The sequence below is a fragment of the Macrosteles quadrilineatus genome, unplaced genomic scaffold, assembly GCF_028750875.1.
Source record: "Macrosteles quadrilineatus isolate MER2022 unplaced genomic scaffold, UCM_ALF_1.0 Scaffold_1__1_contigs__length_201487025, whole genome shotgun sequence".
NCBI classification, from domain to species: Eukaryota; Metazoa; Arthropoda; class Insecta; order Hemiptera; family Cicadellidae; genus Macrosteles; species Macrosteles quadrilineatus.
Window position 1 is genome coordinate 15,488,517 of NW_026542594.1, and position 17,546 is coordinate 15,506,062.

General features: G+C 36.2%; 1 protein-coding gene across 1 annotated transcript in view; it reads left to right on the forward strand.

Moving 5' to 3' along the window:
• Positions 1–17,546, forward strand: part of LOC129004275 (SEC14-like protein 3) — a 92,867-nt gene that overhangs the window by 44,065 nt on the left and 31,256 nt on the right. The window contains exons 4-9 of the mRNA XM_054432794.1: positions 3,306–3,444; positions 7,963–8,151; positions 10,605–10,685; positions 14,660–14,859; positions 15,644–15,798; positions 15,935–16,089. Coding sequence (XP_054288769.1) covers positions 3,306–3,444; positions 7,963–8,151; positions 10,605–10,685; positions 14,660–14,859; positions 15,644–15,798; positions 15,935–16,089 — 919 coding nt within the window. The remainder of the gene's footprint in view (positions 1–3,305; positions 3,445–7,962; positions 8,152–10,604; positions 10,686–14,659; positions 14,860–15,643; positions 15,799–15,934; positions 16,090–17,546) is intronic.

The following is a 17,546-nucleotide window of genomic DNA, read 5'->3' on the forward strand; positions in this document are numbered from 1 at the left end:
TATGCAGATGACACAACCATTTTGATCAAGGACAACACAGCCCAAAGCCTTTACCTTAATTCAAAATCGATCTTAAATAAAGCTATCCTCTACTCAAAGAACAATGACTTAACAATAAACCCCACAAAAACTACAACTCTGAATTTCAGTAAGAAAAAAGATATAGTCCCTCAATTTGACAAGAGGATGTAACAATAGAAAACCACACAAAATTTCTCGGTGTTATCGTTGATAACAAACTAACATGGAAAGAGCACATCAACCACCTAAGCAAAAAAATCAGTATTGAATATATGTCGTCAGAAGAATAAACTACATAGGCGGACTCTCTGTGGCCAAAACAGCTTACTTCGCACTGGTAGAGTCGCATCTTAGATATGGCTTGACAGTGTGCGGAGGAACTTCAACAAAAAATATGAATCGAATTCTTGTCCTTCAAAAGAAAGCCATAAGAGCCCTCGCCAACCTTGTCCCACCACAGACTTGCAGACTAGCATTCGCAAACCTAGGAATCCTCACAGTGGTGTCTCTCTACATACTTGAAACCATAAAGTATGTGAATGAAATAAACCCCCCAAGAAACCAAGACGTGCACCACTACAACACCCGTCATGGCTCCAAATTTGCACTACCAGTTCACCGAACAACTCTTTGGGAGAAAAAAACCTTTTTACACTGGCTGCAAGCTGAGGAACCATCTACCTGACTACCTGAGAGACCTGACTGGCAACAAGCTACACCAGGAGTTGAAGAAGTGGCTAGTCGCAAGACCCTTCTACTCAATAAAGGATTTTACGAAAACTATGGAAATTAACATGTACTATTGTAGTGACACTATTGTAATTCTTAACGAATTAACAATAAAGAATATTGTATTGTATTGTAAGACGTCTAGTACATCAGCTGCACTAATAGCAACAACACATAATACTTCTGTATTGAAGGACTCTACAGTTGAAGCTAGAGTGAATGGCCTGAAAGCAAATTGCTTAATAGACACCGGGAGTACATCAAGCTTTGTAAACTTGAATTTTGTTCAGTTAAACAAAATTAAAATGCATGATGAAAGTGGACAAGTATCGCTAGCTGCTTCCAATATGAAATCAAACGTCCACGGGTTTGTTAAAATCAACCTAAATCTGTTGAATCACAATTACAACAATTTTAAGTTGACTGTTCTTGAAGATCTTTGTACCGACGTGCTTATCGGACATGATATCATGAAACTCCACTCTAATATACAGGTTTGGTTTGGAGGTGAGAAACCTCCTCTGTTGGTGTGCTCCTGTGCCAAAGTTGAACCACCCAAACTATTCTGCAATTTAACTCCAGATTGTAAGCCGATAGCCACAAAATCACGACGTTACTCAGATGAAGACATGCAATTTATAAAACAAGAAATGGAAAGACTACAGACTGAGGAGATCATTGAATCTAGTTCGTCACCTTGGTGTGCACAAGTGTTGGTTGTTACAAATGACAAAGGGAAGAAGCGACTGTGTGCGGACTATTCGCAAACCATAAACAAATTTACTCTTTTAGACGCCTATACCTTACCAAACATAGATGATCTAGCATCCACTGTAGCGACGAATAAGGTTTTTAGTGCCATTGATCTAAAGCAAGCATACTATCAAATACCAATTTCTGACGAAGAGAAGAAGTACACTGCTTTTGAGGCTGCTGGTCGTCTTTTTCAATTCATCAGAAGAATCACTTTTGGTGTAACCAACGGGTGGCTTGTTTCAAAAAGACCATGGACCATATCATTAGAAAAGAAAAACTGAATGGAGTGTATGCCTATCTGGATGATTTGACCGTATGTGGAAAGTATCAAAAGGATCATGATGAGAATCTAAGAACATTTTTAGATGCTATATATAAGTATGGACTTGTAATCAACAATGAAAAGAGCAAGTTCAACCAGTCTTCAATAACTTTGTTGGGACATTTAGTATCCCATAACTCTACTCGCCCTGATCCAGATCGGCTAGAATCTCTACTGTCACTTCCTGTGCCCAAAGACCAAGTTTCACTAAAGCGAGTCCTAGGATTTTTCACTCACTATTCAAAATGGATACATCGGTTTTCTGACAAAATAAAAAACCTGACACAAGTCAATTCTTTTCCATTGTCACAGGAAGCGGTTGTAGATTTTGAAGCCCTCAAACTTGACATTGCAAAATTCAGTGATTACTCATAGGAATGGGCAAGAGCCACTGGTAGTGGAGACGGACGCATCTGACATAGCCGTGACAGCAGAAGAACTACCAATGGAGACTCATCCTTACCATCTTGGCTATCTGCTCCTGGTCCTGTCCTGCTTAGAAAGTTTGTAAAATCTAATAAATATGATGACCTTTTGGAACCAGTTCAACTTTTGGAATCAAATCCACAGTAGCCTACGCTCTCATCAGAAGAAGAGATGGGTCAGAATCACAAGTATCCCTGAGACATCCTGCACCCGCTGGCCTACCTCCTGGTGGTCAACCTCCTGAAGACAACACTACTGAGAGAGAGAATGTTGAAAATATAAATTCAGACATTGACCACAATGAAGTTCAAAATTAAACTCAACAAACGGCATCTCAGACCCCAACTTCGGAGACAGCTTTGGGGGAACTACGTCCAAAGAGGAATGTCAAGCCTCCGTCATATCTAAAGGATTACATATGCTATACCTACCTTGAAAAAAAATGGGGGAGAATGTGGTGATGTGAATATTATCACCTGATAATATTTATTATTTGATTTGTTTGTAAATATTGTATTTGTTCTTAACTAAAACCATAAAACATGGTTGTAATTTTGAATGAATAAAAGCCATACTTTTGGTTTACTAAGTCTTTCTTACAACAATGGTTCAAAAGTGATTGTCAACTAGCCTACTTGTGATTTTTGTTATTAAAAAACCCATAAAAATACAGAAGAATTGGGTTTTAAAACAAAGCTCGAGTGATTTTGGTTAATTTTAGTACTTACTTTATGGCACTTATCATTCTAAATAAAATGGTACAACCCCCCCCCCTGCTGCAAAAAGTAATGGTTCAAGAGTTATTGCAAATTTTGTGAAAATACCATACTTTCTCCGCCCATGCCCATGATAAGGGTTGTTGACAAGCTAATGGGAGAAAGTACGTGTCATATGATATTTTCAGTGCACCTTGGTTGTGAATAAATTTAACTATTCTGAAGCTGTTCAGACTTCATTCTAGTGGTTCTTTATTCACTCTACTCAATTGTAGTGTATCTGTTGTCAAAGGCCAAAGGTAATTAACACTCTTATCTTCTTGTGCTTGTTTCAGTCATTCAAGTGGAGGGAGGAGTGGGGGGTGGATGCTCTGGAGGAGTGGCAGGCTCCAGCAGTGTTTGACCGCTACTTCCCCAGCGGCCTCAGCGGGTATGACAAGGAGGGCTCTCCTGTCGTGGTCCTCCCCTTTGCAGGTGGGTGGAGGAGAATAACATAAGCAACTGATAGGGAGGAATTTTGAACGATTTCTATAGGTACAGATCTAATAATCTTGAAAAACACATGTTACCAACCAAATCTTCAGAGAGGTAGTGAATTTCATCTGTGATGTTTGGTCAGTGATTGACCAACAGAGAACTGTTTGATATATTAATGTACATCAAAGTTTTTTCTCGCGTTTCTGAGTGCCCTTTAAGTAAATTACCCAGACAAGCCATAATCATATTTGTCAATGTCTTAGACTGGGACGGGGGAGTCGTCCTGTAATCCAGCTACTAGGAGGTCACTAATTATGGATATTTATAGGCATGCACTGTGGATGCGATACTCCCTGGTTTGGACTAACGTCCGCACTAGTGAGTACTATGACTATCCGCACTACTACCTGATAATTAGACCAATTCGTTAATACCAAGGCAACAATGTGGTTCGGATTCCACTATAAACTGTAGGTCCCTTAGTTGCCATTAGCTGTATGGGCTATTAATTAAAAGCTGTGTCTAAGGAATATGTCGGCCTTAGTCACCAACAAAGACTACAAGATCTCATACTACACTCATCTCCATTCATACTTGGCTTAAAATACCTTCATTGTATAGTCGCCATTTCAATAAAAAGTATTAAAGTATTAAAAAAGAATAATCCATCTTGTGATGTCATCAAGCGAATCTGGAGGACATAAAAACAGGAATAAAATCAGTGGCGTAACAGAAGGGCCCGCAGGGCCCGCGATGCGGGGGGGCCCGGGAGCTGAGGGGGCCCGCGAACCGGTGAGCGGGAAACGGTGAGCAGAGAGGCCCGTGAGGCGAGTGGGGCCGAAAAGTTGGAGTCCATTCTTATTTAAATGTATTATCAATCATTCAGTAATTGTATTGAACAAGTAATAACATTGATGTTATTAATAATATGTTGTTATCAGTTATCGTTTAATTTTGTTAGGCCTCTTCAGTGATAACGAACTAGGGTGACAAATTTAACGTGTTATAACGTGGGTCTTTGATTATTATGCAATCTTACTTTTGTCACCGAGAAATATTTTACTTCTCGGTGATTTCGTACACTGCTTATGTCGTCTGCAAACATTTTGTTATTTTGGAGCCTGGAGTCATGAACGTTGGCTGGGGCTTTTAATATTGTATTATTTTACATTTTAGTTTTGTCCTAATATTGATTGTATTTTGTTAAATACAATATACTGCTACTCTACTGACTTTGTTTGTTAACCCATATCTTATTTTACCTCACAATTAACCAATACCACAGAAAACATACTACTAAAGACATTTGTTGTAAGAAAAACGCTTACAACGTAATAAGACGCTTGAAATCCATACAAAGATAAAATAAAAATGCAATGGGCTATTTTAGCCTGTGATAAAAGTACGTCAATATATTAAATTAACCAGCTTTTAGTGTATGAGTTAATTATAACCAAAGATTAAACTAACCTAATAAATTAATACTTTCCCATCCTTCAGTCATATTTGAATACGCACATAGTGGCGCCCCATCTTAAATAATTGATTGTTTTACTTTAATACTTTACTTTGAAATGGCGACCATACCAATGTAGGTATTGTATTTTAAGCCAAGAATTAATGGAGATGAGTGTAGGATGAGTAGCCCAACCTTTTAGTTTTGAAAGGGACTAAGTCCGACATTTATAGACACAGATGTTAATTAATAGCCTAGACAATACAGCAAAAGGCACCTAAGGGGGTTAATAGGGGAATTCGAACCACATTTTTGCCTTGTAATTAACGAATTAGTCCAATTATCAGGGTAATAAAAATTGATAACATGTGTGATAAATTAAATGTAAAATTTTTAACCTCCTTGATTTAAACATTCTGATAGACGGATGGAAAATAAGGTTTTTTATTTGATTTCAAAACTATATACAAACACTAGTATTGATATAGTTAATGATGTAGTGATGTAACACTTTCATCAAACCAAGACTGAAATACTTAACACATTCCTTTATGGACATGACATAACCCATAATTTAATATTTTAATTTTTAATTTAATATTTTTTCATAATTTATTTACCACTCTTTTTATGATTAATCTGTTTGATCATTGTATCGGTGGTCCAAAAATAACCCTGGGGGGAGGGGGACTGCATTTAATTATGTTGTATCGGTGGTCTAAAAATAACTCATGAGAGGGGGCCCAAAAAATAAGTTTGCAGGGGGGCCCGTAACAGTTTGTTACGCCACTGCCGTTTTCAAATGTGAGACAAACTGTCATTGAGCTGAGGGCTGCGGTTTGCATGTGATGCGCTGTGAGCCCAGGAGTTAATCACACCCCTTTCCACCTACCTTGAGGGTAAATTTGTCTTCTCCTTGCTTCCACAACAAACCCAAAACCCTGGACCGGGGTCCACACAGAGCCGGTTTATAAAAACGTATTCCATAGACCTTGGCATAAGTAACTTAAAAGTATTTGCAGCTTAGCATAGTTTTTTATATAGGCCTAGAGGTTGAATTGCCCATCCACATAGGCTTTGGACCTGATCGTGGAACGTATCCAGTAAAGCAAGGGGTGATTCAGGACAGTACAATGGTGAACTGTACTGATAAAAATTAGTGGCCAGGTACCAGATCCAAACCCATGACATATAGCTGCCTAGGCCCGTTCCTACCGAATGAGACACCAACTATCACTCCAAAGAATAAATTAGGGGGAGGGGTAGTTTAAATAGAGGTTGGGTCATTGCATGTTTTTTTGGTGAATTTAACAACAAACCACAGCAAACCTGTAGACCAAGAAAATTTCCATTCGCTGGATTGGATTTTCTATATTCTATTATCTCTATTTATAACATTGGGGTTAACAAGAACCTAGGTTTCTATACAGGTATCTATACAGGTAGGGTAATAATAAAGTTTATTCTTAAGTAAAATAATAATATCTTAGTACAAAAAAATAAATTTGCAAAGTTTGAACAAAAATATATTTAAACAAGCAAACTACAACAGATTTATTTATTCTCCATAAGAATAACCGTAAAAATACACTTCAATATAAAAAATAATTTGTTTAAAAACTCTTTAAAATGGTTTAAAGAGATATTGGGAAATTATGTGTTTCGAGGGTCAAAAATGAGAAATCCTAAATTTCACTCCATAAAACCTCCCACGAAACCCCATTCCCATGGTCTGATCATTCTGGTTCGCAAACTCATTCAAGTTTATTCCACTCCACGTCTTCAAGCGATTATATCAAGATCGTGAAAAAATACTGAAGTTTATCACGTTTGTACCTGTATATCTACAAAAATTTTAACGAATAGTGTTTTTGGGCTTTAGGAACAACAAAATGAAAAAGTATAATATATCATTCCCGGGTGTATTGGTAATAGCTACTTCTCCTATAAAGAAATTTGCTAATACTTCCCTATAGGGAAATCCGCTACAGTTAATTAATTCTCTTCTTAGAAAAGTAAACTGATGTAATAATCAGTGGTGGATTTAGGGGGGGGGGGGCTTAAAGGGCTGCATCCCAGGACGGCAAATTTTCTAAGTAGGTTTTTTTTTAATTTGAAATCTCAAAAGTATGTTGAGTTTAATTTAAAAATAAACTACATAACTAGAAAGAGTAGAGGGTTGAAAATGAAACAGAAAAGTAACTACTTAGTCAGACGTATTGTTAATGATCAAATCTTTGCACATTCAGTTGTATCGTTTACTTATCGTTCAGTTGTGTATTTAAATTGTGTATGTTTTGAATTTATTTGCTCCCAGTATTGTCAAATAGTAGGGCGGTGAGGCTATCAAACTTTTTATTTTAAATCAATAAAATTGCATTTGCATAACAAATAATTAATAACCTCAAATCAAACTACGTTTGGTATTCCTGATCTTTCTGGACTTTTCTTTTAAACCTTCCTAAACCATTCCTGTAATCATGTTAATAAATAACAATAAACTACCTTACAAAAGTTTTTCTTTAAGGCACGGGAACCCCGACCACTTTCGGAAGTATGCGGAACTACTTTCTTAAGACGCGGAGCACATCGCACACCAAGAAACAAGACTTGATACGGATCTGGATCCTGGATCTTTTGAAACAATAATGTTATTGAGGCATGTGAGGAAGATATATCGTGGTTTTTGCGGTTTTCAGGCTGCATTAAGTGTTTTGAAGTTAGGGTAGATTAGGAAAGATAAAGTGTAGGTTATAGGTAATCGGACGTTTACACCCATATTATTTTTATCTTTTGGAATAAACTGTTACTTACCGGTAACAAGACAATTTCTGAAATTCTTGCATTTTTGAAATTGTCTTGTCACACGGTTGGGGGGGGGGGGGCAATTGTGGATAGCCCAAATCCTCAAATCCGCCTCTGGTGATAATTATTAGTAAGTATACTTCACTCTGACAAAATTTGTTCCTTTATTTCCCATTCTCTTTATCGTTGTTTTCGGCTTTGAAGTTTGAACTATACTTTTTTAATCCAAATTATAAAGTAACTGTGTTCTATAGGTATGGATATCTGGGGTATGCTGCACACTGTCACTAAGACAGACATAATCAAGGCCACAGCCAGACAGTTGGAGAGATTCCTGGCTGAGGGACGTAAGCAAGCCAAGATCCACGGACCTCAGGCGGCTCAGCTGGTGGGGGTCATAGACATGACAGACTTCAACCTGAGGCAGTATGCTTGGCGACCAGGTCAGTAGTCAGTACCAATGATAGAATTTGTCTGAAATGCACTGCATAGTAGAACCTCCATCAACCGTCACCCCGCAACAGACCTAGAATTTGTTTAAATGTGAATTTATTTCACTCTACGAACATTGAACAAGTACAACATTTAAAATAACAGTTCTGTATTATACTTATGTAAGTAATATAAATAAACATATGTATTATATTCACTTGTACAGGGTTCAATTTCTTCAAAATCCTTTTAAATAAACTTTCTGTGCAAGTTTATATAACAGGATTTCAGTTATCCGTCTATTCGCTTAACCCTTCGTTAGTGTTTTTTATTATAAAACATGATCGGTGACACACAGAGTTTTTTCACAGGTGTTGACACATTAGACAAACAATGTTTGTCATACAAAAATTAATTTTAAAACCTATTAAAACCATGTATAATCAATAAAACTGTACATGAAATTAATAACAACTCCTACTTAACACATTTACACATAGAAAAAAAACAACAACACCATCGGTGACTCACGGAGCCGAGGCGACTCTTCGGGCTTCGACCAATTGATAGGGGTTTTGCAGCGGAGGTGTGAGATCAAAATAATGTTCTAAATCGGTTTCTAGAAAGGTACACGTGAGGTGTACTGTTACTCCTAAAGCTGCCCGGTGATGATATCACATATTTTTCTATAAAAACAAATTCGCCCTGAGTGAAATTCCGTGGTGTCACGGATGAGGGTTCACTGTCACGCTCCCAGTCGCAAGGGTGAAGAAGTTAATAGAGGTTCTACTGTACACGTATATACCGTATGTACAAAACATTTTTAGAAGGTTGTTTTTAAGACTCCATTAATCCCCAGTCAAAGCTGTCACTTAACAAGCTTGATTTAGTGAAACACTAGTGCTGTGATGTTGTGTTCTTTATTACTTCCCAGACTAATATTCTAGCCGCTTACCAGGTTGGGCGTCCTGGTAATCCGAATCAAAATGGGCAACCCCAATATAAGACCTTTATCAACCAATTGTTTACAAATTTTTAAAATTACACAAAAAAACCATAAATTTACATTACGTAAAGTAAATGTATTAACCAAAATTTGTTAAATCAACGATTTCGTATAAACATTTTTCACATTTTCCGGAGAAAGACCCCTGAACTCTCTTTTTTACTAGGTTATGCCGTACCCTCAAGTTCCCCATCCCCCTTTATGGAACAGTTAGATGGGTACCATGCTTACCAGCCCTACGTGACAAACAGTTTGTTTGAGTAGTTGATAACAATGTGAGGGAAAGTCAACAATCATGATAAGTATAAAGCCACAGGGAAGAGAGTAAGCCTACTTAAAGCTTATGATGTAGAAAATGGTCCATATTCCAGGCTTAAGTGGCAAAACCCTTACAAAAATTCATAATACAACAGTGTTTAGTGGTAAGAAGGTAGTTAGATCTTTTTTATTGGTAATGTTAAATACCAAAACGGAATTGGAATGTAAGAAACAATAAAAATAAATGTAATAAATAAATTTACAGAAACATTGACTATGAATATCCTCTCACACCATTCTACACCTATCATTCACTCATATTTGGGTTAAAATACGCACCTAGGTGGCGTCCCCATCTTAATGTATGTGCCATTAGCTGTATGGGCTATTGATTAACAGCTGTGTTTAAGGAATATGTCGGCCTTAGTCACTAACAAGACTACAAGATCGCGCCACTCATCCTATACACTCATCTCCATTCATATTTGGCTTAAAATACCTACTTTGTATGGTCACCCATTTCAATAAAAAGTATTAATTAATCGATAATTGAAACGATAGTTTTTTTTTTACTATAATCAATCATAATCAATATCTAAATATATAAAAGGCAAAGCCCTCACTGACTCACTGACTGACTGACTGATTCACTCACTCACTCATCACTAATTCTCCCACATCCCATTTACCTAGGAGGCTGAAATTCGGTACACTGATTCTTTGGGCATTAAATAGGAAAACTAAGTAGTTTTTATTCTGATCGGACTCTCGGGCTCCGCCCCAGAGGCTCTGGAGTTTCCCATGTTAACCTTATGATTTTTCATATTTGAAAGGAATTAATGAATCCAGGACGTGATTGTGGCATGCAAATACGAATATGAAGTTAAACAGGGCAAAGCCCGGGGGTACAGCTAGTTATAGATAAATGAAATGCATCCAGTACCAGTATTGATGTTGAATGGAGAATTGTTTGGCTTAAGTGATGATTTGTGATTGTTGTTTTTGTTACAACTATGTATTTTTCTCTATAATAAAAATAGTCAACCATAAGTTGTTGAAAAAACAACAGAAAATAGAACATCTTGGCTTCGTTTCTACAGCCAAAGTTCAGGGCATCTGTCAATAGTAAAACAGTAATGTAAAACATTTGTTTAAGATAAATAATGTTATTTTGTTTCTATTAAAACGTGTCTTTGGCAGCTGGAGAGCTAGTAGTCAGCATGCTCCAAATGTATGAAGCCAACTACCCTGAAATCCTCAAGGCCTGTTTCATTGTCAATGGTAAGTTGATATTATTATCCACCTTCCTGTCCATTATGTTGGGAGGGAACCTGAAAGCCGTGTTTACACAAAGCCAGTTGGCGGGCAGGTTGCTTGCCTCAGGTATAACTGTTAGACGACACCTGCCCCATAACCTGCCCGGCCTCATGTAAACGCGGCGTAGAGATTTTTGTAACCAAACATTGAAAAAACAAAGATATGTAAAGGGTGATCCAGTTAGAGGTTACAATTTAAAAATTAAATAATACGTATTGTAGTTTACTTACAAGGTATTTTTTTATTTATACACATTTATTGAAGATTGACATTACACATGGAAAATAATATCCGTCAAATGACCGCCCTGCAGTGTGAATCCCTGCAGACTACAGCCCTTTTGATGAAATTTTCCATCACTTTCTCGATAATTTGTTGTGGAATTTGATGGATTACTCTGCGAATCTCGTCCTTCAGCTCCAGAATCGAGTTGGGATTGTTTGCGAAAACCTTCTACTTCAAATATCCCCAAAGGAAATAGTCCATTGGTGTGAGGTCACATGGTCTTGCTGGCCAATGCTGATCACCGAAACGAGAGATTAAACGGCCGGGAAACTTTGTGTGCAACAACTGCACTGTTTCTCGTGCTGAATGACAAGTGGCCCCATCTTGTTGAAACCACAAGTCGTTCAACTCGTTATTGACAACCAATTATTCCAACTGCTGCCAAAAATAATCGCTTATCATCTCCCGATAACGTTCTCCATTGACTGTAACTGCATCGCCATGGTCATTTTCAAAAAAGTATGGGCCAATCACGCCGCCAACCCACAATCCACACCAAACAGTTACCTTTTTTGGATGCATTTCTTTCGGGTGAATAGCATAAGGATTTTCAGTTCCCCAAATGCGGCAGTTTTGTTTGTTAACATAGCCGTTGATATACAAATGAGCTTCATCAGAACAGATAATTTTGTTCACAAAATTTTCATCACGTTGATTATTCTCCAACACCCAGTTAACAAATTCAAGCCTCTGTTGGTGATCTCCCGGTTTCAATTCTTGTGTCAATTGGATCTTGTACGCATGCAAATGTAGATCTTTAGTCAAAATGCGCTGAGTTGTACCGTAGGAAAGGCCTAATTGCTGGGAACGATGACGAATTGAGGTTGACGGATTTTCTCGAACACTGGCACTTGTTGCAGCGATATTTTCCACTGATCGGCCACTCCGAGGGTGTACTGGTCTTTTAACATCTAATCTAACACTGAACCCGTCACATTAAATTTATCAATCAGTTTTCTAATCGCCGCACGTGATGGACGGTTATGGTTACCAAAATCATTTCGCAGTGCTCGAATCGTGTTAGTAAAGTTTTTCCCATTTTTAAAAAAGGTTTTTACAATTAAAACACGTTCTTCATTCCAATAACGCTCCATAACAACAAATGTATCTTGCATACGGAACCAGTGCTACCAACTTAAAATTGTAACCTCTAACTGGATCACCCAGTAGTTGACATTTTCTTGGGAACGTAAGTATAGTTTTAATTAAACTCAAAGAGAACATGTTTTTATATTTTTGTTTACTTAGCTATCTAAACTTATTCTGATAGTGCATGGGTTTTTTTTGTTTTACTTACATTGTTGTATATTATACCTCCATTAGTGGCTATGTCTATAGAAATGTAGTAAGAGGGGTGGTAAACATGGAGATTAGGAAAACTAATTCTTGTTAGATAGCTGATATCTTGCTTAAATTCTAGTAATCAACCACCACTATGATTACTAATAACACCATTAATTAACCTGTGATTGGTTTGAAAACTATTTGTATAATTTATTTTTGTAAAAAAATACAACCGACTTCAAACGCTCTAAAAAGAATGAAATAATTTCAATAAAGTAAACTTTTGTATTAGGCAAGCTCATGTATTTTAAGTAGGTGCGGCTCTATGATGATTTTTGATACAAAATTGAAAGAGGGTGTCCATATTGCAGGTGACTATCTATAACTAAAGTTGTTAATCTGCATGTCTTTTTCATAGTTATGCGTTAAGTGTTATTTTATTACCGTAATCAGAGATCGTCATTATAGTGGTATTAACGAGCATCTTTAAAAAGATTATAACGCATTTAAATGTTTCTAACATGGAAAAGTAACGTTTTAATACCAAACTAGCTTCTTTTCCCTATCATAATATCAAACTAAATTATTTTCCTATTCATATAGAACATTTGTGTGTATGCATTTATTCTGAAGTAAACATAAAATACAAGAAAATATTTCCTTTAATATATAAACAAAACAGTTCAGTATGTTTTATATATATTTATGTTATCCAGCTGCAATTTATTGATTTTCAAAATACACACACAATATTTAATTTCAATCATATTTGCAGTTTGAGCCGCGCCGACTTGAAATACGTGATCTTGCCTAATACATAAGTTTACTTTATTGAAATTATTTCATTCTTTTTAGAGCGTTTGAAGTCGGTTGTATTTTTTTACAAAAATAAATTATTTCATGATTTTTAGTGACTGTATAATTTTTTATATATTAATTACTTGAGGTTTTTGACAAGCAAAACTATTTGAAACAATCAAAAGTTCCACAGAACAATCATTATTTTAAAACTGCTTGAGTCACCTGTTCAGGTTACAATCAATGGGTATGAAAATGAACATTTTTAGATATTCCTTAAGAAATAAAGTGTTGTCCATTACATTAGGCCTAATGAAAAACTAATTGTCTTTTCTTGATACATTGAAATGTCAGACATCATCAATTCCTGAAATCGGTGTGCTTCTACATTATAAAAAGAAATACAGTAACGTCTCAAGCGTTTTGGAACAATATGAAAGTTATTCCTCAGCTACCAGCACTAAAAAATCACTCAAAAGTGGAAAATTGGTTGATAACACGTATAGTACCTTTGGAAAATATTATATGAAAGATTGGTTCAGCTAAAAGTGGTGTAAGTCATGTAGGGGGTTTTGTTTGCTCAAGATATAGCCTAGTCGAAATTGCAAATCATCTTCCTCTAGGACTTTCCGAAGCAGGCATAATATTATTGATATGTTATAGTAACTGGGTAGAGAATATATTACTAATATTATCAGAAAAACATAAATATATAAATATAAATATATAAATAAATAAATAAATAAAAATATAAATAATATTATCAGATCAAACGTTAAAATACATTTTTTATAGTAACCAAAACAAAATGCATGGCAAGAAATAGTTTATTGATCAATATGAAGCAACTGTTTCATGAGGAATTGTCTCTAGCTTCATTTAAATGGTTTCAACTAACAGCTGTAGGAATGTTATCATTATTTATTGCCTTCTCTGCACAAATGTAAAAAATCTGCACAAATGTAAACAAAATAAATGTTGAATATTTAAGGTTTTCAGAATTTTTCACCGAAACAAATATTATACTTAAACATAATATATAAAAAAGGTACCAAATAGAAACTCTCCTGGTTATTTTGGTGGTGAAACCACACTGATCGGTAAAAGAATCACAGAGAAATTGGTGAACATACATAGAAAAAAAAACATCGCCACAAACAAATTGAGAACCTCCTCTTTTTGTTGGTAGTGGGGAAGTCGGTTAAAAATATAAGCACTCTCATTCTATAAGTTCATTTTAATTTATTATTAATACGCTTTTTACTATTATATACATTTTACCAGTGCTTGATTTGCAGGGAACGCGGTGAATTGGAGTCTGATATTATCTTTTGAAAAGATAAAAATATTTACATAATTAAATAGGTTTTTATCTAATTAGGCCTAATAGGCCTGGTATTTATCTAATTAAATAGGTTACAGTTCTGGTACCTCATATTTTACAAATCGAGCACTGTTTACTTTGTGCGATAATCACTTTTTATCTATGTTTCCTGGCACATATATCTATTGACTTTAGTTTCACTTTCCTTTGACAAAAAAACTATAAAATAACAACTTACCTTTTGCAGTCCCAAAGGTGTTTGCATTGGCATTCTCAATTGTCAAGAACTTCCTCAACGACATCACTCTCAGCAAAATCCAGATTTACAAGACAGACCCCAACAAGTGGAAGCCTGTATTGCTCAATCAGATCCCTGCTGAACACTTGCCTCGTCACTTTGGTGGTGATCTAGTGGACCCAGACGGTGACCCCAAGTGTCCTTCTAAGGTACAGTCATTCAGAAAACTTGTTTGATTACAAATAACATAACATTTGTATATACAGTACCACCACCAAATATAAAGTTGACATAAAAAGTTAGTCCTGGAAATCACCATTGCAAAAAATGCTTCTAACTTAAAAAAAAATGTTTAACTCTCAGCAGTCTCAAAGTGATCGATCTTCCTCCTAGGAGACTTCCCAGGGTATACATAGCTTATGTGTGACCTGACAACATGGGTAGGACTAAAATTTGGCGCAGTGAGTGACGCAGAGTGCCAAACCATGAATCAATTCAATGATTGCTTTCTGTGAATGCCCGGTCTGCATAGTAAGAGTACAAACTAGAGTAGCTGTGTAAAAATTCAGCAGGACTATGCTTGCCTAGTGACTTAGACTTAGGTGCTTTGTGAAGGGGAAATGTGAAGTTATTATATCAACAGCATTTTTGGACCAGCTTTGTTTGTTTTAGCCAGAATATGATATCAACGGTGAGACCCCCAATGAGATCATTAAGTTGAAGGCTATTAGAGTACCTGAGGTTTGCAACAAGGCATTTTCGAATGCAGATGTTTGTAAAGACTATTCTGAAACCTTGTTAAAACTAGGTTTAAGAGAACATTAAGTAGATATGGTTTCTAAAGGTGTATGAACAATTTTACTGTGTTGTTATATTAATTGAAGATTGGTTTTTGTTGTAATCTGTACAGAGGAAAAAATGAAAAATAGAGCTACAGAATCATTTGCTATATTTTTTCAAAAATTGCAAGGCATAAACACATTTTTGTTTTAGATCAACCAGGGAGGAAAGATACCCAAGTCTATGTATGTACGCAAGAGTGATCGTCTAGCTTCAGAAGGTAAAGAGAGTTACTGCATCGTCACTGTCAAGAAAGGCGAGAAGCTGCGACTCAACTATCTAGCGGCAGAAGAGGGTTCTCAACTCAAGTGAGTCATAAGCTTACAGATTTCTAGACATTTAAATTTTTACCACTGTCAATGCGAATGAAAATGTTCCTTGTTGGTCTCTTTTGATTGTTGAATATCTAATTTGGTCAATTATTCACTCAACTGTTCATGCCAGATGGGGTTTCTACAGCGACGGCCATGACATAAAGTTTGGAGTGTCCAGCAGAGATGAGGAAGGTAAAGAGACGATGCTGGTTCCAATACATCGCGTGGCATGCCATCAGACTGAGGAGACTGGCACTCTGACCTGTCCGGCACCTGCCACCTTGTGTGAGTACCCCTTGTAGTTATGACTTCTCAAAGGAAAAACTAAATTAAATTCAAACACCCCCCAAAACTCTACGACAGTCCATCTTTGGAACAAAGTACAGAACAATTTGAATATAGAAAAATCCTTAAAAAACAGTCCAATAAAATGTTGCTAAGATTGGAATATGGAGAATAATACAAACATTTTACTGCAGCCTACTTTTGGCCAACGATGTGATTTGTATATTTTAATGATCCAAACCATTGTTTGTTCTTATATCTACTGTAATTGTTTTCCGTATGTTGTAACAGATATATGTTGTTCTTATATTGAGCAGAGATAAAAATGGTTCACTGTTACCGGTACCCAATTTGACAGAACTAAACTGGTTAAATAGATACTTCACTATATTTGAGCCAATTGATTAGCTTTCTTGATAAGAGGTAGTCGATTAGAGCAGCGCTCGGCTTGATGAGAGGAAGTATAATATTGGATCATTCCAAAACCAATATGTGATTTCCCCAAAACATATACCGGGTGTCCCACAATAGTCCCCTGCTTAACTTTTGAACGGCGCTGCATATATTCAAACGAGCTTCGATACACGTGACTAGGGTAATGTAAAGTACTTTTTGGTGGTATTTTGAAATTCACCCCCCACCACCTAAATAGGGTTTGCTGAGGGTAAGTTAAAACTTTTAAATGACAACCCCTATTTCAAAGAATCTTGAGTACACGTGACCAGGGTGATGTCTCACACTTTTTACATGATTTTGAATTCACCCACCCCCTACTCTCAAATAGGTGTTGGTATTAAAAACTAAAAACCCCATCAGCAACCCCTTAGTTTGACCCAGGTGATGACATTCAAAATCATGTTAAAAAAGGGTTTTAAGTGGGCCAATGTCAGACTTTTTGATCTACAATGTTTACAAATAAATATAACTAGTGTACCTGTTGCTCAAATTCGAGCAATTGCGAAGCATTACAGACGTGTTTTAAAACGAATTACGGTCATAATTTCCGATGACTTTATAAAAGTCGACTCTAAGATTGTGGAAATACTCACGATGTACACAACAGTTAGATATAATCAAAATTGTTCGTAAATATCTTATCTTTTTTCAAAAGCTAATCTTGTTTTTTAGAGTTTTCTACAAATGTTTCCCACTCATAGCCGCATTAGGTTCTCTATAATAACGATTACAAAATGAAGAAAAAACATTATTTCTATATTTATTCTACTTGGTTGTGTTCTATGACTTTCTTATGTTTCCATTGTTTACAAATCGTCTCTTTCAATGATTGCTCAAGAAATGTAGCACAGTGTTAATTCAGTTTTATTTTTAGTAGGCCTATATCAAATTGTCCAGGATTTCTCGCTTTTTTCCATTGTAATAATTACACCAACCCAAGTATCGTCTACAGATGCAATATGCCAAAGAATATCATCTACGTGCAACACGCCTACGTACAA